We start from the raw sequence: 25,954 nt of genomic DNA on the forward strand, positions 1-25,954 counted from the left end.
ACATGAACCAAAGCCTTTCGTTTTGCTGAGGTCTAGCCTATGGGACATTTGAATGTCTTTCGTGTTGTCCCATGTAGTCTGCCCTTATAAGCTAAACAAATTTGAATTAGGAAAATGATACCATAAAACACGGGTGCTGACATAATAGGTTGGCTGTGAGCTGCTTTTGCAGTTTTTGGAAATCCATTGACTTATTGGGGCTAGCTTTTGGTAAGCAGAGCTTTTAGACACCTTGTTTTTAGAACATTTGCTAGCCTTTATCATGGCTGAGCATGCCAATCACCCTGGAGGGTGATAGAAACTCAGCTCGTCGGTTTTGTAGAATACGTTCAAAGCATGAATGACCTCTACACAAACCTGCACCTACTCTTGGGCACTAGCGACATGAGAAGGGATGTCATAGTTGTTGTCCAAGCTATGCATGATAAAGGTGATAATCTTATTCTTCCTGTCACATTTTGTCACATTTTGTCAAGTTTGGATCTTTGTACTTGTTTGGTTATTTGCAGCCTCTTCTTTGTAGGTTTGTAGTAGTATTCATTTTTCGATTTCGTATTTAGCTTACGTTAGGACTTAAGATTTTGTTCCTTTGAAGTTGTTGTGTGAAGTTTGATTTCTAGGATTAAGTTTTTAAGATGTCTTATCCTTTTTTGTTTAAAGTTGAGTACTTGCTTTAAGTTTTAGCCAAGCAAGCTGCGTCAACTTATTCTGCGCATGCCTTTTCTAAAAACATTTTTAAGTTAATAATGTTTTGTTTTATCTAGTTTTGTTTCATAGCAAATAAAGTGATTAGTTTTTTTTTTCTTTTCCTTTTTTCTTGTGTCCCTTGCTTTTATAGTTTTATGAGTGCTTTATTCCCTCTTATAATTCTTGAGTTCAGACTATTCTGAACTTATGAAGGTATATAACATTTGCTCTTGGCCCACATGCCTTTATGAGTGAGGCCTTGAGAGCCACTCGGTAGATCAATGCATGGCTGCACCGTTGTAAAGTGACCCCAGACAATTCTCTTCTATGATTATCAGTATAAAAATAAGTACCGTTGTCGTGCTGTCACGAGTACATAACCTGAAATGAAAATGCTCACCTCACTTTTTATACTTTTTAATACATGGGAGCAAATGATACAATAGTGTCATATGTGTGAAAGCGGTTGCCGTGGTTGCAGTCATGTACATACCTTATTAGTAAGTCGTGGCCTTAGACGTGGCGCCGTTGCGTGTTTTCTCACTTTAGAACATGCCTACTTTCGTTTAATAATGTACATAAGTCAAGTGAATTATGCTCACACACTCATTTCACGCAGAAAGTTCAATGCGTGTGAACACCATCCAAAAATAGCAACTGGCATGTGCAACCGTCAATGATGTGTTTAGAGGTCTTGACAAGTGGAGACATGAGTTTTAGCATGAAAATTGAGCTGAAGGGAATTTTTTCACAAAGTCAGGGATTTCCTCCTGGCTTGATCAGGCTTCTTATGCTCAAAACGGGCCGTTTTTGCACCAAAACTGGCTTAAACAAGCAATAAAATGGATGTGAAATTCCGATTCTAGTTCAAAAATAGCTCAAAATACCACATCACTCACGGTGTAGTAATTTTAAGCAAGGGAGGGTGCTTGCTTATGGCTGAATATCGACACTTTATTTAGAGGATACTTAGGGTTCTTCAATGGTGTGCAAGTGCAGTCTTGGAGGCTTCGACCTTGTTTTCAAGCGTGTGAGTGTGCCAGAGAAGGTAGGGTTTTTAATAGGATAGACACATAGTGTATCTGTGCAATTGGGGTTGAGGCTACATGAAATCATCGCGCACACACGAGTTTTGAATTGTTCTTGGCAAGTGGAGCTTCCATGTATGAACTGAAGTTGTTCAAAATTATGTTTCTTTTTTTCGAATAAGTGGCGTTTCTTGTCGATTAAAGCATGAGATTTCACAGTTAGAGGTGCGGCGCCTTCTTGGCTATAGTTTCGACATACTTTTTGGTGAACTTGATGCGAAACATTCTAGGGTGAGGGTTCAAAAGCGTTTTCAAAGGTTTCCGATACAAAGCTTATAAGGTATGGATCAAGAAGAGCAACAAGGGATACGCTTTGATGCTAATTCGATGCAAATGTTTCAAGCATTTGCATTGCTTATGCAACAACAAGTTGGAGAAAGGAAAGACCTGTCTACCACAAATGCTTTACACTCAATTGTGGATAAAATGGATCAATTTAATGGGAAAGTTGTATCAAAGTTCTTGTGGCACTATGTAAAGGAGATGGAAATTGATCGTGTGCCTGCAATTAATATGGCAATGAGTTTTGAGTATGTGTAAGGGAGATACGAGCAAATCATGGAGAAGATTGGGAAGCTTTCAACAAAGAAGGAAGAGTACTTCATGGAAGACTCTGAACGGGTTACAAAGAGGATTTTTTGGGAATGGGTTGCCTGACCAAAAGAAGGATTGTCTCCAATGGAGTTGCTAAGGGAGTTGAGTGGCGATATGCTTAATTGTCAACAATAGAACAGGGTACCTAGTATGCCAAGAAGACTGAACTTTCTTTACCAGGCAAAGATCTTTAGGAGAAGGTGGAGCTACCTTTCAAAAACAAGAACATTGAACAAGGCTGGATGACTGAGTGGAAAGAGGTTGAAGCCGCGGTTTCACTACTTGCCAAGAGATAACGTCGTAGAGACAAAATGGTGGGAAATTATGTGACTCGTGTGTCTAGCCCACCTGAGAATCCAATTAAGCCAACTCTTGTGAATCAAAAGAGTGACGAATCTTCACGCTAGATGAGCTTGTCAAAGGGATGCTTGAAATGAAACTCAAACTAGCGAGAATTGGAGGAAAGGGCCACCATTATGGCAAACATTTCCAAATAATGAAGGCTTTGTGCATATATGTATATGGTGTTGTAACAAGACGGGCACCACGTGTCAATGGAAAAGAACAGTCCGAACAACTTTAAGCACTTCAAACAACACTAAACTGAAAAGATACATGACACACGAGACATGGAGTGACAGAGTTCCACCCCAAAGAGAGCACTGGCTCCAAACCTTGGCCCCCCTTTCGGTATTTCTTTATATAGCTTCAACTCAGTACAAGACGGTACTCTGTCCTCTGCACTCCCACGCTGAGACATGCCAGAGGCTAGTTTCTCATTCCAGATTGGAGCTCTTGATATTCTGGGTTGTTGGCTTCCCAAAAAAATCTCATCCAATAAGGAGTATATTCTCATTCCAAATCAGAGCTCTTGATATTTAGGTGTACGAAAATTAGCCATGACACTCAGACCGCACTGATCTGTAATGGGTGTCTTGATGCACTAAAATTACATACCCAAGCAATCTCTTTCAATTAGGAATATTCAGTGGTTGGCACATCACAAATGCTCACATATGCATGCTACAAGACACAATGAACAACGTCGCTAAGCACTCGCCCGAGACAGACGATCTTCGGTATGAAGCTACGTAACGACTACCTCGTCACTCCCCCCGCAAATAACCTAAAAAGTTCCGGGCCATGAGTTCAGAGGACTGATGCAACCAAACGCTCCCTAGACTGCAGCTTGCATCGCCACCAAATGCTCCCTAGACATCCCGTCTGTGTCATTCGGAGGTTTTCCAATGTACAATGAAACGCTTCTTAGACATCCCGTTTGTGTCGTTCCGAGGTTTAGACAATACCAAAACAACATTTCTCACTACTCCACCTGGGAGTAAATCACCAAGCATTAAAACCAGAGTCAAACAATTCAAATTGGCACCAAGAGAGGTTCAAAATAGATACCATCCATTTCAAACAAATTTCAAACAATACCTCCTCAAACAGAGCTCATAAGTATCTAAAACAACTAGATAATTCATTCAGGTTTTTGTTCGGACAACCGTATTTTGAGGGCGACTGGCTTATCGTTCTGCATCACGGTAATGGTTCGGTTTTGGATCTGGAGAGTCGCATCATTCTCGTTGTGCCAAGGCATACCCAAGAGAACTTCTCAATTGCCCAACTTCATAATGTGGAAATTGGCTTTTCCATGATTCCTTGGATGGTCATTGGAAGAGCACCAATGAGAGGTACCACCTCCTAGGTCTGTCCGGTGGCTAACTCGACTTCAATTTCGCGACCGTGTGGATGATTTTATACTTGATAGATTGCAGGGTTCTTCACGTGTCGACAGAATCATTATAAAAATTGCTATCATCAGATCAGGATCACTCTTGGAGATGTACAAGAAACCGCATTTAGGACATCCTTCGGATCGTACGATTATTTGGTGATGCTTTTCGGTCTCAGAAATGCTTCTGCAATGTTCAGTAGGATGAAGGATCATATTTTTTGAGAGCATAGAGAGTTTGTAGGCACCTTTTTTGATGACATCATCATATTCTCCAAGAATGAAGAAGAACACAGAAAACATCTCTTACAAGTTTTTGAGGCACTGTGTAAGCACAGGTTGGTGATCAACAGGAAGAAGAGCGAATTCTTCCTATTGGAGTTACACTTTTTGGGACACACGTCTCAGTAGGTGTAAAGATGGACCCGGTGAAAGTAGGTACTATTTGGGATTGGCATAACTATTGGCTCTTCTAGAGGAGCATTGGTGTTGTTTTGAGGGAAGGACAGACTGCCCATGGTTTGAGGCTACCTTGTCTTTTTTTGGAGGATTGGGCTCATCTTTAAGAGATAGGGAGGAGCCTTGGTGCTCTTTTGGGGGAAGGAAAGGACTGCCCCATGGTGGCCAAACCCCTACTCTTAGGATTCCCGCCAAAAGATAGTCAGGCAAGTAGTCCCATCCATGGATCCAAGTAGTCCAGTTAAAAGTAGTCCAGCTATTCCTCGGCTCACCTCACTGGTCTGGGGCTCTCTCTAAATTTCAGACTCTCAGGGATGTGGCACCCTTGAGAGTCGTCCAAGTGGCGGTGGTGTTGACCTGCTGGGCCGGTGCAACATGTCACATTTTCGCACTTGCTTTGTCGTAAGCACCTTCCTTTGCACAAAGGGCGAAAGGTTTATTCAAAAATATGATTGAACTTAGGAGTCCATTCATCTGCAGGATTTGAACCCAGGCAGCTGCGAGGAGAGGCCACGGCTAAACCACTAGAGTAACGGGCTTGCTCATTCACCAAACTGTGTTCAAACGGTTATGATGTTTAAACTTTTCAGGAGGGGGGGGGGGGGATTTATAAAGGACCCCGGTTGTCGGTAGATGGGACTCACTGCCACGTCGGCAGAGAGTCCGATACATAGATGAAGCCCTGGTCCTGGTCCGTAGTATTCTAGTAGTGGTCTGCCAAGTGACTATACGCATCTGCTTCCAATCCTTATAGACTGGCTATACGCATAGGGAAGTCTCACTTCTTATTGGTAATCTCCTTTAGACATATAATTATATTCAGCATTGTTATTATTTTCATATCTGAGTTTTTCTGCAACCTTTTTGAATACTTTTTTCATTCACACCAATTTCTAGGATGCATGTAACATTCATGCTGAAGTACATGGTTGCTTTAATTCTAGTGTGAGCTAGTTGTGCTGAACAAAGAAGATTTCACTGGTGTCTTGAAGAATGAGGTATCGCAGGAGGTGAAGGAGAAAATGGAGATACTAAAGGTGATTCTGACTAGTGCTTTTGACATTAACAACTTGAAATGTATTACATGGAACTTTCTGGTTCTAAAATTATTTCTCTTATCGTGCATTTGGCAGTACGTAAAAGTTTTGCGCGGCATTTCAGATCATAGCATCCAACGATTGGCCAAGCTTCTTGTACCACGGACATTTGCAAAAAACAGAGGTACACTTGATGTATGAAAGTGTTCTTGTTAGCATTTTTCCATGTTCATACCAGTATTGTATCAAACTCTCCAACAATCTGTGACATAGAGATGGCCAAACATATCGTAAGCAAGTTCTGGTGTATATATTAGACGCACTGAGACTTGAGAGAGAAATTAAATGCAGGGAAACATAGACATCAGCCAATTTGCCTCACACACACACACACACACTTTTTTCCTCAGCCATAGATGTCAGCCAATTTTCCTCACACATACACGCACAATTAAATGCAGGGAAACATAGACATCCGCCAATTTTCCTCACACACACACACACATACACATACTTTTTTTTTTTGGTTAATCTGCGTTGATTAATTTACAAGTGGGAAACCTCAAAGCGAGGAAAACCCACGAAAAGAAAGGGATACAAAAAGCACAGCACTATGAGGCTCCGAAGGCTAGAAACAAGTCAAAGTAAATCCTGTAGGTATCAAGAGTGATGTCTCTTGCGTCATAGGCAAAATGCAGCGCTTGACCAAGAGATAATTTAAAAAGGGAAAGGGGTCAACAGAAGTGCCCTGGAGCATTAAGGAGCTCCTATGGTGTGAGATGGCCCAGATAGTCCAAAATCTGACCCAGGTGAAGAACACGGCAAACTAGGATTGCGGTGACTGGAGCACCCCAAAAAGCCAAAAGCATCTGTGAAAATAGCCGGAAGGAAAACGCAGCCGAAGAGCAGTCGACACTTGCCGAATGAAGGCTCTGAAGTGACGACAACGCCACAGTAAGTGTGGCACGGTCTTCTCAGCTTCAAGGCATCTGGGGCAGTGGGAAGGTGCAATATGCCGAGCATGTAACACACTGCCAACAGGTAGAGCTCCCATCAAGCAACGCCACAAGAAAACACATTCATTCAAAGGCAGATGATTGTGCCAAATGCGAGACAATGTGTGTTGCCACCACAAGGATGACTCGGAAAGCGACCACAACTGATTACCTTGATGCAAAATCCATACATCAGACTCTCCAAGCGAAGAGACTTACCCACAGAGGATTGTTGACCATTCCAAGCCAAAATTGAAGTGAAAATCTTCCAATCAACAATCAAAGAAGAAGTAAAGGGACATCCAGGAATGTGTCCTTCAAGCTTCCCAAAAACAACATCCCAATAAGTCGGTTTCCAATGACCAAAAGATGGGGTGACAATGTGCGTACACAAATGGGTGACCATGAGAGCCCAGGGTTGCTGTTGCTCCACCAAAACAGGCAACAACATAGCTTTCCGAGCCAGAAGATGACGTCTCAAGTCCAAAATATTTAACCCTCCAAGCCGCTTAGGAGAACACAGCTTGTCCATAGATAGAAGCCGAAGACCCTTCTTACTAGACGAGGTCCACAAAAAATGCTCTAAAATATTGGACATGAGGGACTGCAAGCGCAACCGAGGCTAGGATAACAAAGGCAAGTAAAACTGCACATAAGCCATAAGGATGCATTGGACAATCTTGAGACGCACATGAAGTGGCCACGTGGACAGTTTCCAATAATTCAACTTCGAATGCAGACGTTGGAGCACCCAATCCAGTTTTTGCATAGCCGATACATTCCAACCCAGCGGATAACCCAAATGGCGAACCAAAACATGTGGAGGAACAATCTCCCCAGGCCACAATATCTTATGCCAGTCACACTCTTTCAGAGGCAATAGCTTGGATTTGCAAAAGTTAACTTTGAGACCTACTGCCAATCCAAACAAGTGAAGAGTATGCATAATCTGCTGTACACTATCATAGTTATTGCGAGGCATAAACAAAGAGTCATCCGTATAAGCCTGACCAGCAAAGTTGCAAACTGCCTCCAGAAGGTAAAGTCAGGCCATGTAGCCTACCAGTGGAAGTCAATGAATCCAAATACATAAACAAGGGATGAGTGGCGATCGCATAAAGCAAAGCACTCAGAGGGCAACCCTGCCTTACCGACCGGCCCAAAGGCCAAGATTCTGTGAGAGATCCATCCAGCAAGCCTGCAGAAGTGCTGTGTGCATACAAGAAAAGCACAACACGGGATAGCCTAGGCCCAAAGCCCAAGTGTTGTATGGTATCCGCAATATAATCCCAAAGAATAGTATCAAATGCTTTCCAATGTCGACCTGCATGATCAAGACATCCCGTCGAGTATATTTTTGCATAGTCCATTCCAATGATGACATTCGCGAGGTTATCAATAATTTGACGTCGTGGAATGAAGCCGTATTGAGATTGATGCAAGACTTCATGCAGAAAGCACTTGAGTCGGTTAGCAAGCATTTTTGCCATTAATGTATATACCACAGGCATGAGTGTAATAGGCCGCCAATGAGATAATTCTTCATACAATGCATGCTTAGGTATCAGCTTGAGCAAACCTTCTTTCCAAGAGGAGGGCAATTCCTGTTGTTCCCAAGCTGTATTCATCATGAACAACAGAGGCAACTTCAAATAATCCCAAAAAGACAAGAAAAATTACACAGAGAGGCCATCCCAACCAGGAGCTGTCCATTGACCCAAATCAAGCAAGCTGGCATACAATTCCGACTTAGTGAAAACAACTTCCAAGTCTTGAGCCTGCTGCATTGAAAGAATGGGAGTAACATGCAATAGAAACGCGTGACGTGCTTGGCGAGCTTCTCTCGTGGGAGAAGAAGGGGCCTCAAAAATCTTACCATATTGAGAGTGTAGGGCTAGTGCTAGCTCTCGGAAAGTGGAGGTCCACTCCCCTGACGGTAATTTAACTCTCCGTATAGCTTGAGATTGTGTGGAGTGATGCAAATGCTGGAAAAATTGTCTAGAAGAACATCCTTTATTTGCAAAAGTCTGTTGTCGAGCTTGAGTCTGCCATTTGGCCAATTTCCTCTCATCATTGTGCCGTAACATAGCGCGAGCAGAAAACAACTCAGTCAATTGAGTGTCAGTAAGAGAAGAATGATTCGCCAAGTGCATTAATCTGCTACAAGCATCCTTCGCTTGGTTAACCTGTTCCCTTAATTGTGACAAATAATCTCTGCCATAATCCTGGATAACACATTGAACACGCATAACAAAACAAAACTAGGCTATGTCCATATCAACATACATCTGGGAGATCAAAGGTGGGATGATATCCACAATCATAACGCGAAAAGGCTCATGCTTGAGATAACATTATTGACATGCAAAAGTCTCTTCTTGGGTACGCGGTCATTGACATCAAAAGAGCCAAAACGAAGTTTCAAGCATACGGGAAAATGATCCGAGAGACACATAGCATAATCAATCCTCATCTCTCATACAAAGTCATCATACTGTTGCATGTGAAAAAGATACCAGCGATCTAGCCGAGCGCAATACATAGATTGAGCATTATGTCGAAAAGTGAATCGTGGATCAGTCGCATGCAAAAAGGGCCACAAATCAAGCCCATTATAGATCGTCATAAATTGGTTCCATGATTGCCGTTCCATATGAAGCATGTGAGAATGGCCAGTAGTCTTATCCGCAAGGTTTGGTGCATTATTAAAATCCCCGCAGAGAAAGGCATTGGAACGCCAACAATAAGAGGAGATAGCACTCCACAACCATGCCCTATCTGTAGAAGCTATGTATGCATGCAATTCTCCAAATTCGATTACTTCCCCATTAACAATATATTGGATGACCATTCATCTCTCAGCTTGGTCATTGAAAACCAAGGTCGGGAATAGTTCATGGCGAACAAGTATAAGCTCTCCAAAATAGCCAGCTGATCGTGCATAAGCTATCCAGTAGCCCGCAAAGTAAGAAGTCTGTCCTGCAAATTGATGTTGGTTATGCTCTTGAAGAACCACAATGTCCGCTTTACATGTATATACATAGGAGATGCAATTCAAAGAACTATGCATTCTATATGGTATATACAATGGGCAAGGAATCGAGAAAAAGGGGAGAAAACTCAAGTACTAGTGCCCATCGACACATCCTCCCCAGCTGTAGGTACTTAAGGAGGTGGGTCAAGACCTGGATCCGGATGATTGAAAATAAAGGCACCTTGCGATGAAGAGGCTTCTCTTGTAACAACTTCCTTGTAAGAGCGAACCACCTTGTCCCAAGCTTCAGCCAAAGAAGTATTGTCATTACAAGGGAGTTTTTTCTGAGTAACATTCTTCAAAGGGAGCACATAATTACGAGAAGATGCCGGAATACGGGTTGAAGTAGCTGTAGCGGGTTTCTTGGGCACTATCTAAGTTTGAGATGTCAAAACGTGGTCTTTTCCTTTGTCTTTAATATTTGGAGAACCAGAAAGTGCAGACAATTGTAATTGTCTCCCTTTGCCTTGTAAAGTGCAATGGATGTGAATGTTGAACTTTGCTCAAGATGAGTGCTCCAAACTGTGCTCAAGGGTTACTTACGGAAGGGAGAGTGTCACGATTGTGACTATGTTTACAGCAATACATCTACTCCTAGTTGGAGATACGCGAAGTGCCATGCCAAAGAGGACCCCTGCGCTTGGATGGTCACACCCCTTCACCCAAAGGACGTGTCTTGTGAGGTCCCCACCCCGCCGTATCGACCAGCGGATTTGATGGTGAACCTGGTGGCCACTAGATCTATAGCGGAAGCAAACAAAGTGGTTCAGGGTTCAGCTAGCGGACGATCTCTCATCACAAAGTGAGTTGAGTTCGAGCCTACTAGCAATGAGGTCTAGCTCCACCTCGCAGGGGAAGCGTACTTAAACTATCTAGCGATCCTAAGACCCACCTTCCAAGAGGAGAGAAACCCTGAGTGCCTTTTTCCCCATGTTTCAGAGGCACGTACTCTCGAGATTTTACCGCTCTAGGGCCAATGAGTATTACTAATATCGAAATAAGCACTATGGGGACAGAGAGTTCCTGACCAATCGGGACCACCCATCTCATAGGCATTGGCAACTTGAGCCAAGCCCCCACTTTTCACCTCTACACTCACACTTCCTTGTGTGACCTAATTACTACCACAATGATTGTTCAACATAAACATTCCTTGATTAATTCCGAATCACATTGTTCGTTAAGACAGCCCTTCAACTAGTATTGCAAACAACACCAAGACAGTATTCTAGTAAAAATTCTACTCAAACTTATTCATTAAAATTCCAATGTTCTGGAGGTACAACATCCCCCATCCAGCGAGAGTTTACTCCTTCCGTTGTCGCCTAGCTGTCCATACAACTAGGTATGTCCACCGCATAGAAAGCACGACATGGACACTCCCACCGCATAGAAAGCAAGACGTGGGTTCCCACCGCATAGAAAGCAAGTCGTGGATTCAAGAGCCCTTTAACGAGGAACTCTGCCCCCTGTGATCAGTAGGGGGGTCATGACTGATTCAACATTGGAAATAAAATGAACATGTCGAGCTAAATTTTCCCTAGCAGACATTCTTTTCTATTGCAAGCAGCATACCCATCAATCATTTCTTTCCTACTTTAGACTTTAGTGTACAAATGAGTTCAGTGCCGAGGTTTCCGTTGGATTTCTCCAACATGTTTTGGGGAGACGTTCATTCCTAACTAAACGTGTGCAATGTTAATTCAGACGTCTTGAATAAAATTATGACCTACCTCTTTCATTTCTTCGTCAATGGCCCGTGAGATGGCCGGTATTTGTTCGTCCATGGGAGCTTTTCCCTTTCCATTGACATTGCTTGTTCCCGCCTCGCGGTCGTGGGCACCATCGAAGCGAGTTCTCTTAACCGGGGCCATTTTACTCACTACTTTAAATAATTAGCTTGGAGAAAAGAGCTAATGTCGGTGAGTGTTATAAGAAACCAAGTGATAGATTAGCAACATTAAACAATCCCTCCTATATGTGAGATTTAGATTATGGATGATATTTAATCCTATGGTAACCGGCTCTAAAGACAATCACTCGGCTTAGACGATTAAGAATAATAGGATTTTACTAATGGAATTACCAGAGAGATGAATTAAGCATGATTAATCTCTTTCCTAGCAATTAGAGGGTGCAGAATCACCGCATGCATCGGTGTGAGAAAAACCACCTCTTAGAGACTTAATGACAAATTAATCTTACCTTAATTATATCTTAATGCATAAGGGAAATGAATGTAATTCAGCTACAATATTAATGAGTGATAAAAGAGTGTGATTCTCGCCAGTCTACACAATTACCGGCTTACTGGTTAATTACTATGCTACCTAGAGAGAGAAAATTCTAATAATCATGCACTAATCATTAATTAAAAGTGATGAATGGATGATAATTCAGCTATGGGATGATGACTATATAATAGAATATGGTTAAGGAGAATTAGAGAGCAATTGTAGAGAATTACGACTAGGAATAAGCATAATAGACGAGAAATTTAGATGGTAATGAAAAGAATTTACAGAAAGCATGAATTAAACCGTGGTTACCGTGATTAAGGGCTGATAACCCTCTCGATTTTCTGATTTAATCAAGCTTCTTGAGGCGAGAATTCGACAGCACCTCCCTCCTTGCTTCTCCTTCAAAGGATGTGTGTACCGACAACACCTCCCTAAGGTGTGTATAGGTGTGTGTGTGTGTGTATTGAGTGAGTGTGTGAGCATGTGTGTGTGTGTGTGAGCACACCTTTAAATAGACCTCCTCAAGCTGAAAATCGATTTGGGTTGCTATTTGCATCTGGGAGCCTCTCTAGTTAAGCATGGCAAGTCCAGTTGCCTACCCACCAAGTGTCCAGTTGGCTTGGTTAACTGTCTTTGACACTTAGTTACTGGCTTGGAAACTCTCCCAGGACTCCCACAAGGCAAGAGGGCGTCCCCTAGCTGCTAAAGCTAATCTGGAGTGGCCTGGGATCTGTTCCCACACAGTCCCGGGCTTCAATGCCTCCCCGCTCAATTTTGGAAAAAATTTGGTTCTAGGCGAAAACGGGTCATACGAGTCGGATTTTGATGCTGAAAATTGTTATAGCAAGCTCTAACTAAGGCGTACTGGCCCGAGTACTTGCCATATTTAGCAGCCCCCGGGGTCCGAAAATGCATTTTTTCAAATTCGGGGTACGGGTGCAGTTTTTCGAGACGATCAAAACTGAACGAGTCGGATGACCAAAAACTTACTATTTTTGGAATTTTTTTACAAAAATTATTTTAGTTCACATTTCGAAGCTTTAAAATATTCTAAACATCATAGCACTGACAGAATTCGAAAAATTGCTAAAAATAGTATCTTTTTCTATTATATTCATTTCAAGGTACAATGGTGCTCTTTTGATCGGGGTCAAAGACCTTACAACCTCCCCAACTTGAAAAATTTGAGATGTCCTCATCTCAAGAATGTGTTTGGGTAATCTTTTATGAGTGTTGGTTCGTCCTCCCAAGTTGCATCTTCTTCAGGGTAATCCTTCCACTTTACCAGATGCTCCGTGATAGTTCTGTTGCGTAACTTCCTTTCCCTTGTTTCCAGTACGTAGTCGGGTTGGAGCTCGAGAACTCCTTGTGCTGGCATGACCATCTGATGTGAGTTCAAGAATTGATCAGGGTTAGGAATATAGGGTTTGAGTAAGCTGACGTGGTACACATCATGAACCTTCAAGTTTGCAGGTAACTTTAGCTTGTAAGCCTGGTCACTCACAACCTTAATGATCTCGAATAGTCAACAATACCTTGGGCTTAGCTTCTTATATCTGCCTAGAGATAAGTTGTTTTTCTTTGGTCGGACTCGCAGAAAAACTTTATCCCCTTCTTTGAAAGTTCTTTCCGAACGGTTCTTATCTGCATAGTGCTTCTGTCTATCCTGAGCGGCCTGAATGTCCTGGCGAATAGCTCTAGTCTGTGCTTCGATATCTTCTAACATCTTCCTAGATGCTTCTACCCTAATGGTTGTATCTGAGAAGTTCAGTGGTGCTAAACAGTCCTGTCCATAAAGAGCTTTGAAAGGTGACATTCCAATGCTTCTGTGTTCGGAAGAGTTGTAAGCATACTCCACCAAAGGTAGATATTGTAATCACTTCTTTGGCTCTTGCGAACAATAGACTCTGAGAATGTCCTCGATGACTTGATTAACTCTTTCAATTTGCCCATCTGTCTGTGGATGATACGCTGTACTGAAAGCTAATTGTGACCCAATAGATTGGAAAAGAGAAGTCCAAAATTTTGATGTAAACTTGGCATCTCTATCATTGACGATACGCTTGGGTAGACTATGTAGCCTAAAAATCTCCTTGATGAATACCCGGCTAACATCTGAAGCAGTAAAGGTTGTCTTTACAGGTATTAGATGAGCCACTTTTGTGAGCATATCAACAACCACGAAAACAGAATCATAACCTCCCGTTGAATGTAATCTTGTAACAAAATCCATACTGATGCATTCCCATTTCATCTGGGGTATGTCAAGAGGTTGAAGTTGCCCTGGTACCTTGATTCTTTCGGCCTTTATCCTCTGACAAGAAAGACATTGCCTCACATAGCGAAGTATGTCTCCTTTCATTCCAGACCAAAAATAACTCCTCTTGACAGCATGAAGAGTTTTAGCATAGCCTGGATGTCCGGATGTAGGGCTATCATGTGCTTCATACAAAATAGCCTTCTTTAGAGCTGGGTCTCTGGGTACACAGAGTCTATGTCTGTAGTAAAGACATCCTCCCATAAGAGAGTAATCTTTAGTTTCAGGCATCTTATTTTGCTGAACTAATGACACTATAAGTTGATACTCTGGATCTACCAAGGATTCTTCTTTGATTCTATCCCAGATAGGGTTATTTGGAATAGAGATAGCTCCGAGAAAGGATTTTCGGCTAAGACCATCTGCAATTGCATTTTCCTTCCCTGGTCTATACTTTATGTCAAGGTCATATTCCTGTAATAGCTCTACCCATCGCCGTTGTCGCATGTTGAGAATAGGTTGAGTAAAAATCCATTTTAAGCTCTTGTGGTCTGCCACTAGCTGAAACTTGCGCCCCAGAAGATAATGTCTCCATAACTTCAGCGCATGTATAAGTGCTAAAAGTTCCAAATCATGAGTAGGGTAATTCTTCTCGTGATCTCTTAGCTTTCGCGAAGTATACGTCACTGGTCTTCCTTCTTGAGTAAGAACTCCGCCTATAGCAAATTTGCTAGCATCGGTCGCTACTTCAAATTCTTTACTGAAGTTTGGAAGCTTTAAAATAGGAGCTGAGACCAAGAATTCTTTTAGCTTAGCAAAGCTAGACTCGTGCTCAGTCTTTCATTCGATCCTCATTCCTTTCTTCAGGAGTTCCGTCAAAGGTACAGCAATCCGTGCATAATCCTTGACAAAAATCTTGTACCATCCTGTTATTCCAAGAAATCCTCTTACTTCGCTGACGGTAGATGGTTGAGGCCAGTCAACGATATCCTTGACTTTGTCTGGGTCTACTGAAATCCCTTCAGCCGATATGACAAATTCAAGATAGTTGACCTTTGGTGAGCAAAAAGTGCACTTGCTCTCTTTAGCGTAAAGTTGGTGTTCTCGAAGAAGATCAAGTACTTTGCGAACATGTTCTTCGTGATTTGCCTCGTTTCTAGAATAGATCAGAATATCATCAAAGAAAACCAAGACAAAATCATCTAGGTAAGGTCTGAAAATATCCTGCATAAGTCGATTGAAGCTTGCAGGAGCATTTGTTAGACCAAAAGACATTACTGTGAATTCGTAGTGTCCATACCTAGTGTTGAAAGCCGTCTTTGGAATATCTGATTCTTTGATTCTGATTTGATAATATCCTGATCTTAAATCAATCTTTGTAAACATTTTGGTGCCGTGGAACCTGTCTAAGAGTTCGTCGATCTTTGGAATTGGATACTTGTTCTTGACAGTTACCTGGTTCAGTCCACGGTAATTTATGCATAGCCTTAAGGTTCCATCCTTCTTCTTCTGAAAAAGAACTGGTGCACCCCAAGGAGAAGTACTGGGCCGAATGAATCCTTGCTCAATGAGTTGCCTAAGTTGTTCCTTGAGTTCGATGGCCTCTGGAAGTGACATCTTATAAGATCTTTTTGAGATAGGTTCACATCCAGGGATAGTCTCAATCTCATGATCTACCTCTCTATGTGGCGGAAGATTCGTAAGGTCTTTTGGGAACACATCATCATATTTCCTCAACCAGTTTGGTCGAAGTGAGGTATCCGATTGGTCCACTTTGTTGAGCTTTACCGCATAAATTTGTTGTCCTTTTCTAAGTCCCTTCAAAAGTCTGCTGGCCTTAACTAGAGTAGCCCTAGGTCTCCCATTTTCCCCCTGGATTAAGGCTTCATTACCCAAGTTATCTGTAAAGGTAAAGTTTCCTTGTGCACAATGGATGTGGGCCTTATTTTGCTTTAGCCAGTCCATCCCTAGTATCCCATCAAAGAATCCTAAGGGTAGGGTTCGAAATTGGGCAGAAGTTGGGCGTCCTCTTAAATCAAAGTCGATTTTTCCTGCAGAATGCTGAGATACTACTTCCTTGCCGTTCGCTAATTCTACAACTAGCTTGCTTGTTGGATACTTATCTAGCTTGAGCTTCCTCATGCATCTGGGTGAAAGAAATGAAAGAGTACTACCACAATCTATAAGGAAGTGAACTTGTTCACCTCTGAGAGATCCTGGCGTATGAATGACTGCGTATTGCTCGCAACCATTGGGATTGTCAATTGCAGCATGTAGGGTTGCTCTCTCCACTGCTTCGTCACCCACAGTTGGTTGTACCACTGCGGCATTTACTCTGGCGGTAGCTCCACACCCTCGCCCTTTGTTTATCCTTCCACGTCCTCCTCTTCCGTTAGCTTGGCCACGCCCATGGGCATTCAAGGGTATGGCATTGGCGTTGGTTGCCTGAATGTTCCTGGGGCACTTGGATCTGTAATGCCCATACTCGCCGCAACCATAGCATCGAACATCTGGGAACTCCATGGTTGTGGTGGTAGCCACAATAGGGCGCTGGTCATATGCTTGGTTGGCTGGTTTGTTATTCCAAGCAGTTGTCCTTGCCCTCTTTGCCCAATGATTCCTCTTGTTCTGATTAACCTTTTGTACTTTAAGAGCTAGAGGTTTGGCTCTCAACAAGGCATCCTGTAGTGTCGTTGGCCTGAGAGCTTCCAACCGAGTATTCAAAGGGTCGATTAGTCCTTGGCAGAACCTCGCCACCTATTGTTCCAAGGTCATCTTAGGAGCATATCTCCGAAGAGTGACAAACTTTGCATAATATTCTTCGACAGATGAACTCAGCTGCCGAAGTGAAAAGAATTCATTCATCCTCAAGGTTCTGTAGGCAGGTGGTAAATAACGCCCCATTATCGTAGCTTTGATGTCTTCCCAGGATTGGGAAGATCCCTTAATATCCATGTCCCTGCAATGTTGCTTCCACCATATCTTGGCATCGCCAGTCAAGCGGAACATCGCAAGCATGGTCTGATTTACGGGTTGGGTCCCCGCAGCTTCAAAGTAGTCGTCCATGGCTTCCATCCACACTTCCGCATCTCTCTCTACGTTTGCCCCCTCGCCCTTAAAGATCAGAGGTTGGGCTTGCTTAAGGAGGAGCTTCTTCTCTTGCGCTGCCGAGTACAGAGCAACAAGCGATACCTACATGGGTTATACGAGATTATTGATACCATTACTTGGATTTCAAAATAGACACGAGACTTTAATTGAAATTCAAGATTCCACTTTATCAAGAGATAGAGATTCATAGACAAAAAACACTTTATTGATGAAAATTTATTACAATCGAAACCCCTCAAGGTTTAGGATAACTGATGATCAACTTATTACATGGCTTTATGGATTGCGTATAAAATACGCCTAGGAGATGGTATTCACATGATGTACTACTTCGTTCGTGAAGTAGTTCCTGTACTCATCCTTGAGTGGATAATAAACTAAGATATCAAGCCGGAATTCCTCTTTTGGTACTCCAAAAGTTTTGACTCTGTTTGCTGGGATCACCTCGGTGACCTTTTCCAAGAGCCAGTCATTGATGGTTTGATTGAAGTCGCCTGAAACAGTCAGGTCCAATCGGGTAGGCAGCAAGTAGAATAACTCCACCACCCTTAACTCTTCTCCCCAACGTATCTTCTTCAAATCGGTAGCCAGGCATCCTAGCTTTCGAGCGTTGATGTAGTAAACCCCTCCTGGAAATGTCCAATCAAGTTCCCATCCTCTATCAATGCGAGTGGAGTGTGGCGTATGAGCCTTCATCAGTATCTCCATGACATCTCGCCTAAACTGGTAAACTGGGGATCGTCGAGCTTGCTCATAAATAAGCTCAAACACTTTGAACTTCCGATATTCTAGCACGGGGTCTTCCTGCAACACCAATGCAAGGAATTCGGATCAACTACCTATATACTTTCAGTTCCTTTTTAAATATTCAAACAATACGACTTTATTTCCCAGCCTAACCTAGGCTCTGATACCAGGTGTGAGGTCCCCACCCCGTTGTATCGACCAGCGGATTTGATGGTGAACCTGGTGGCCACTAGATCTATAGTAGAAGCAAACAAAGTGGTTTAGGGTTCAGCTAGCGGACGATCTCTCATCACAAAGTGCGTTGAGTTCGAACCTACTAGCAATGAGGTCTAGCTCCACCTCGCAGGGGAAGCGTACTTAAACTATCTAGCGATTCTAAGACCCACCTTCCAAGAGGAGAGAAACCCCGAGTGCCTTTTTTCCCATGTTTCAGAGGCACGTAATCTCGAGATTTCACTGCTCTAGGGCCAATGAGTATTACTAATATCGAAATAAGCACTATGGGGACAGAGAGTTCCTGACCAATCGGGACCACCCATCTCATAGGCATTGGCAACCTGAGCCAAGCCCCCACTTTCCACCTCTACACTCACACTTCCTTGTGTGACCTAATTACTACCACAATGATTGTTCAACATAAACATTCCTTGATTAATTCCGAATCACATTGTTCGTTAAGACAGCCCTTCAACTAGTATTGCAAACAACACCAAGACAATATTCTAGTAAAAATTCTACTCAAACTTATTCATTAAAATTCCAATGTTCTGGAGGTACAACATCCCCCATCCAGCGAGAGTTTACTCCTTCCGTTGTTGCCTAGCTGCCCATACAACTAGGTATGTCCACCGCATAGAAAGCACGACATGGACACTCCCACCGCATAGAAAGCAAGACGTGGGTTCCCACCGCATAGAAAGCAAGTCGTGGGTATCCACCGCATAAAAAGCAAGTCGTGGATTCAAGAGCCCTTTAACGAGGAACTCTGCCCCCTGTGATCAGTAGGAGGGTCATGACTGATTCAACATTGGAAATAAAATGAACATGTCGAGCTAAATTTTCCCTAGCAGACATTCTTTTCTATTGCAAGCAGCATACCCATCAATCATTTTTTTCCTACTTTAGACTTTAATGTACAAATGAGTTCAGTGCCGAGGTTTCCGTCGGATTTCTCCACCATGTTTTGGGGATATGTTCATTCCTAACTAAACGTGTGCAATGTTAATTCAGACGTCTTGAATAAAATTATGACCCACCTCTTCCATTTCTTCGTCAATGGCCCGTGAGATGGCAGGTATTTGTTCGTCCATGGGAGCTTTTCCCTTTCCATTGACATTGCTTGTTCCCGCCTCGCGGTCGTGGGCACCACCGAAGCGAGTTCTTTTAACCGGGGCCATTTTACTCACTACTTTAAATAATTAGCTTGGAGAAAAGAGCTAATGTCGGTAAGCGTTATTAGAAACCAAGTGATAGATTAGCAACATTAAACAATCCCTCCTATATGTGAGATTTAGATTATGGATGATATTTAATCCTATGGTAACCGGCTCTAAAGACAATCACTTGGCTTAGATGATTAAGAATAATAGGACTTCTCTAATGGAATTACCAGAGAGATGAATTAAGCACTATTAATCTCTTTCCTAGCAATTAGAGGGTGCAGAATCACCGCATGCATCGGTGTGAGAAAAACCATCTCTTAGAGACTTAATGACAAATTAATCTTACCTTAATTATATCTTAATGCATAAGAGAAATGAATATAATTCAGCTACAATATTGATGAGTGATAAAAGAGTGTGATTCTCGTCAGTCTACACAATTACCGGCTTACTGGTTAATTACTATGCTACCTAGAGAGAGAAAATTCTAATAATCATGCACTAATCATTAATTAAGAGTGATGAATGGTTGATAATTCAGCTATGGGATGATGATTATATAATAGAATATGGTTAAGGAGAATTAGAGAGCAATTGTAGAGAATTACGACTAGGAATAAGCATAATAGACGAGAAATTTAGATGGTAATGAAAAGAATTTACAGAAAGCATGAATTAAACCGTGGTTACCGTGATTAAGGACTGATAACCCTCTCGATTTTCTGATTTAATCAAGCTTCTTGAGGCGAGAATTCGACAGCACCTCCCTCCTTGCTTCTCCTTCAAAGGATGTGTGTAGTGACAACACCTCCCTAAGGTGTGTGTAGATGTGTGTGTGTGTGTACTGAGTGAGTGTGTGAGCATGTGTGTGTGTGTGTGTGAGCACAGCTTTAAATAGACCTCAAGCTGAAAATCGATTTGGGTTGCTATTTGCATCTGGGAGCCTCTCTAGTTAAGCATGGCAAGTCCAGTTGCCTACCCACCAAGTGTCCAGTTGGCTTGGTTAATTGGCTCTCACACTTAGTTACTGGCTTGGAAACTCTCCCAGGACTCCCACAAGGCAAGAGGGCGCCCCCTAGCTGCTAAAGCTAATCTGGAGTGGCCTGGGACTTGTTCCCACACAGTCCCGGGCTCTGGTGTCTCCCTGATCAATTTTGGGAAAAATTTGGTTCTAGGCTAAAACGGGTCATACGAGTCGGATTTTGATGCCGAAAATTGCTATAGCAAGCTCTAACTAAGGCGTACTGGTCCGAGTACCTGCCATATTTAGCAGTCCCCGGGGTCCGAAAATGCATTTTTTGAAATTCAGCGTACGGGTGCAGTTTTTCGAGACAGTCAAAACTGGACGAGTCGGGTGACCAAAAACTTACTATTTTTGGAATTTTTTACAAAAATTATTTTAGTTCACATTTCGAAGCTTTAAAACATTCTAAACATCATGGCACTGACAGCATTCGAAAAACTGCTAAAAATAGTATCTTTTTTCATTATATTCATTTGAAGGTACAATGGTGCTCTTTTGATCGTGGTTAGAGACCTTACATGTCTCTGCGCCAAAAGCCACACTCCTTCGACGACTGGTCACACCCCTTCGCTCTACGGGTGCGACTCGTCGCCCAATGGTTGCAGCTCTTCGCCGAAAGGATGTGTCTTTACGTCTAAAGTTGTGTCTCTTCACCAAGAGACGTGTCTTTTCATTTATGTCTCTATGTCTCCTATATAAGGAGCCCTTGTATCACACATTCAAGCAATCAAACACAGAGTCTTCTTAAGTCTTTCTTTGAGTTCTGTTCAGTTTCTTAAGTCTTAATCATGAGTTTAAGTACTTAATAGAGGATTAGTACCTAGAATCCTCACAGTGGTATCAGAGCAAATTTTTTTCCCGGGCCTTTGGGTCTTCTGTGGAGAAAACGCCAGAGTAGTCGCGGGGGTTGGTCTTGCTGAGAAATAGCCTGTTGAGCAAGGTGCTCCTGCTGCCTCTTCTACCAGAAAGTGCTAACTCTAGTTTGCTTATATACGAACTTAGCAAAATTGCCCTACCTACTTTTGTAGGAAAGTCACTTATAAGTGAAAATCCCAATAAATAGGAAAATAGGGTAAATGCAATGGAAAATTCCCCTAATTGATGCTAATGGATTCTGATGGGAATTCCGATGATCATGCTGTGTGCAACCAGAGGATATGCATCTATGCTAAGTGACTGGGCATGCACGGTCTACGAATAGACTCACAAAAGTGCCAGATCATTGCTAATCTAAACTGATTGAACTTGACGGAAATCCTGCTATGGTGTAGCTTGTCCACGGACACATAGGGTTGGGATGTGTCATGTGACACTGCACCCCAACCTGTCTGCGTTTTGAAACGCTATGGCTAACGTTTGATGACGCAGCTTGCCTCTGCGCGTTTTGAAACATCAACAACAACGGGCAGATCCCCTCTTGACAGCGCTTGCGACTCTCCTCAAGTCCACCTGCGTTTCAAAACGTAGCTGCCGACAGGCGTTTTCCCCTCTTTGGCCTCTTCCCTTGCAGCGTTTTAAAACGCCCGACCTTTTGAAGCTCTTTCACAACGACACTTTTCTCCCACCATTACACATTGACTCAGCGTGTTAAAACGTTGAGGGTCACCAGGTGTTGGTCGGAACTTGTCTACTCAGAAGGTCCTTGGAGTCAACGTTTTGGTGACTGAAAGCCCAAGAGAGGGGCATCCGAGGAGACACTTTTGGAAGTGGCTTGGGCAACGAAGAGGCAAAGTTTTTTTGACGTGGAACGTTGATTTGTTCGAGGGCTCCCACACGGCAACGACGGAGCGGAATTGTGCGGCAAGCATTATGCGTGGGAGCTTCGTGCCAATCTTGCAACTCGGGAGAGGCGACCAATTTGGAGTTTTGGACTCCAAAGAGAGAAAGCGGATTTTGCAGAGCGGCTTGGGAATTGCAGAGGAGTGGAAAAGCGGAATTGCAGTGAGTGCAGAGCAGCTTGGATGGAATTCTTAGCCATTGTTGCTATGCACAGTTTTTTGTGGAGCTTTGGATTTTCAAGGCCTACCACAGGGCAAACGTGCGAAGCGGCTATCGGCGACAGAGTTTCGGATTTCAGAGAGGGATAGCAGATTGTGCGGAACCCATTGCGTGTGGAGTTCCCTTTGCGGTGGAGTTGAAGCGGCTTGGATCTTTTTTGGCTTGGTTTGTACGGCCATTTTTTGGAGTGCAAGAAGGTACCCGATTACCATATCTTGCAACTTCAAAATGGCCTCCCCTTGCACGAGCACCTGCAACGACAATGACCAAAAGTAACAAGTGGCTATGGATAACGGATCATCAACCATCCATTTAGCAACCATACATCGCACAGTTCTCAAGGAACCTGGAAAATTGTTTGGCTCAAGTTTGTGGAGTCAAAAGCAAATGGCAGAGTTTGCTAGAGAACAACAATAAAGGTTAGTTGGACACGGATGGCAGTACCAATACTCAGTTAGCTGCCTCGGTACCTGGGAGGTATGACCACCATCATGATTGTGATTCGACGCTTTGTTTGGCTCGGGAGTTTGGAGCTAAAGTCAAAAGCAGGAACTCACAGATAGACAAGGATAAAGGCAAGCTGGACAGAGATTACGGTAATAAAGATTTGACAGAGAAGATCGGCATGGCACACGTGGCAGTGGCCACAATGGCCTCGACGTCAGATTTCTGGTCAAATGACAAGTGTCACCACTAGCTTCAGCTAGAGAGAGGCTTGTGAGTGGTAGAGAGGGGCAAACACTGCTTCCTATAATTAATTTGAACCCTTGTGTTGGAGTTCAAGTTATTGGTGTTTGGACTGGTAGATCGGAGTTCAATGCACATGCATCTGGCAGGGAACCAATCAGATGTCTAAAACACTATCGATGGGCTAGCCAATTCTTTGTTGTTGGTCAGATTATGGATAGGATGTGTTCCAAAGTTCATTATCTTGGAGTTTTATATTTTGGACGTGATGTGTTCATAGTTCACGAATGGGGATCATTGGACATATATGGTCTACACTTCAAAGTTTCTACAAAGGCAACCAATGCTCAAGATGGAAGTACTCTCAGGTACAAAGTTGAGGAGAGCAACACCGCGGTGTATCCAGTTGGTGGCCACTTTCTGGGGTGTCCATGGTAGCTTCTTCATCGACTTGGTCTCACTATTGATATCCACTATGAGCTGCAGAGAGGGTGTTAAAGTTTAGGCATCTCAAGTGAACTGCCCAATGTGACCCCATTATTTAGTTTGGCTTTTAGGTATTTATTTTATTTATTTGTCAAAGTCTTGGGTAGGGCAATTTACTAGGATTGCTATATAAGCAACCCCTTGCCTCCATTGTATACATCTCCATTGTATACACATTCAGTTATTCATTGCCAAGGTTGATCGGTTCAGGAGACTCTCTCTCTCTCTCTCTCTCTCTCTCTCTCTCTCTCTCTCTCTCTCTCTCTCTATAGAGTTGATGCCAGAGATCAGGGCCTTTGAAGACAGCTTTAGGGGCAGAGACATAGTTTTCTACTCAGAGACACACCAGATACCGGGTAGCTTATGCCACATGTGAAGGGGTATTTATGGGAAACAGCTGGTCGACCAGACAAGAGATCTCTGCGAGGTAGCCGGGGTTCGGGAGGAGTAGCAGTCTTATTTAAAGAGGAGCTGAAACCACTACTACAGATTATCAAGAAAGATGAACAAGCAAGGTATATGTGGGTGAGAATGAGAGCTGAGACTGGTAGATTTCTATATATCGCTATGTGCTACTTCCCTCCAAGTACATCAGTCTACTCCTCACCTAAAGGACAGTCCCCTTTCTCCATATTGAGTAATGACATATGGGAGTTCTCTAGAGATGGAGACATCGTTCTCTTAGGAGACTTTAATGCTAGAACGGCCAACTCTCAAGCAGTATTCTATGATACCTCTGAGGAAATGCTCAGAGAAGTGGATTTATCACAGGAGGGGCTTACTAGAAACTCACAGGATAAAGAACACACTGAATATGGGAGACATCTCATGGAAATGGCAACTACACATGGTTTGGCCATACTTAATGGTCTAGAGAATTTCCCTTTATCTGGGGGATTCACATGCTTCCCGCACAGGCATGGGGCCAGTACAGTGGATTATGTCATGACTTCACCAAGCTTTATTTCTAGTATCGAGGACTTTAAGGTGGGACCCAGACCGGTTGGGATTGCAGTGGATCATGCTCTCTTGACCTTATCAATCTCCTTCCAATACAATGCCTCTCAAGTACAAAGGAGAAGACACACACAAGATATACTTTCACGCTAGAGACTGATTCAGTCTATGTGGAAAAGATCTATAATAGGATGTGGGCGCCGAGCCAGTATATACTGTAGAGGAGATTACTTCTCAGCTAACAGAGATACTACATGGAGCAGCACAAGAGGCATACCCACATACTCAGCCTGATCAGAAGAGAGGATCTGGGAACTTGCCTCAAAACAATTGGTACGACGAGGAATGTAGAGAGACGAGAACCGAGGTCCAGAAAAAGCTTACACTTGGGATTATCACATATAAGTAGTCTCGGATTGCTCTTCGGCGTATAGTACGTCGCAAGAAAAGGGCATTTTTAGCCAGACTGGAGAAAGATTTATATCAGCTCTTCTTGAGTTAGGACTCACATGAGGCCTGGTGTTTATTTCACGAGCACTCATCGCCTCCGACAATTACTTCTCCTGAGATTTGGGGTCAATATGTAACATCATTATATACGGTATCTGGACAGCCTCCATTACCACATCCGCTTGAGCCATGAATTGCTACTAGTACTTTCTTTACTACGGAATGGTGGAAAAAGCCATTGATAAGATGAAGACAAGAAGAGCATATGATCATGAGGGTTTAGTAGTAGAACATCTGATCCATGCAAGGGATCTACTTTCAAAAGTCCTTGCTCGTCTGTTTAATCGGGTCATGTGTGAAGGATTACCTGAATCTTGGAAATTATCTACTATCGTACCTATTTTCAAGTCAAGGGATCCTATGATACCCGGGAACTACCGTACCATTATGGTGGGTCACACATTGACCCGACTGTACGCATCCATTCTGGAACAAAAATTGAGTAGATGGGCAGAGAATGAGGGCATAAGGGCAATAGGACAAGCTGGATTCAGGAGGGGTTATTCCACTTTAGATCATATTCTTACGCTCAACGCCATTATTGAGGAAGGAAGAGCAAGCGGGAGAAGGATGTATTGTTGCTTTGTGGATTTTGGGAAAGCTTTTGATACAGTACCAAGGGCCAGATTGATGCGCAGAATGCAAGAGTTAGGGGTCCCCAAAGAGATTATCTGGGGGATCATGGCCTTATACGGGTCAGTAACTGGTTAAGTACGTACTCCAGAAGGGGATTCGGACATTGTTCATTCCACCGTAGGAGTAAAGCAGGGATGCCCACTGTCCCCTACTTTATTTGGTATGTATATAGATGAGGTATCAGATTACATTGATAGAGAGGGTGACAAAGGTGCTCAACTTGCAGGGTCATGGATCCCTTTGTTGTTGTATGCAGATGATATTGTATTGATAGTAGAATCACCAGA

At 43.0% G+C, this 25,954-nt stretch overlaps 1 protein-coding gene across 5 annotated transcripts in view; it reads left to right on the forward strand.

The window, feature by feature from the left end:
* Nucleotides 1–25,954, forward strand: part of LOC147453959 (uncharacterized) — an 89,920-nt gene that overhangs the window by 27,341 nt on the left and 36,625 nt on the right. For all 5 annotated transcript variants that reach the window (XR_015188581.1, XM_086516002.1, XM_086516001.1 and 2 more), the window contains 2 exons: nucleotides 5,511–5,603; nucleotides 5,700–5,787. Coding sequence is in view for 4 of the 5 variants with exons in the window: in XM_086516002.1 (XP_086372128.1) it covers nucleotides 5,511–5,603; nucleotides 5,700–5,787 (181 nt within the window). In the remaining variant the exon portion in view is untranslated. The remainder of the gene's footprint in view (nucleotides 1–5,510; nucleotides 5,604–5,699; nucleotides 5,788–25,954) is intronic.

This window comes from Adiantum capillus-veneris, chromosome 7 (genome assembly GCF_014529385.1).
Source record: "Adiantum capillus-veneris isolate H3 chromosome 7, ASM1452938v2, whole genome shotgun sequence".
Classification (NCBI taxonomy): Eukaryota; Viridiplantae; Streptophyta; class Polypodiopsida; order Polypodiales; family Pteridaceae; genus Adiantum; species Adiantum capillus-veneris.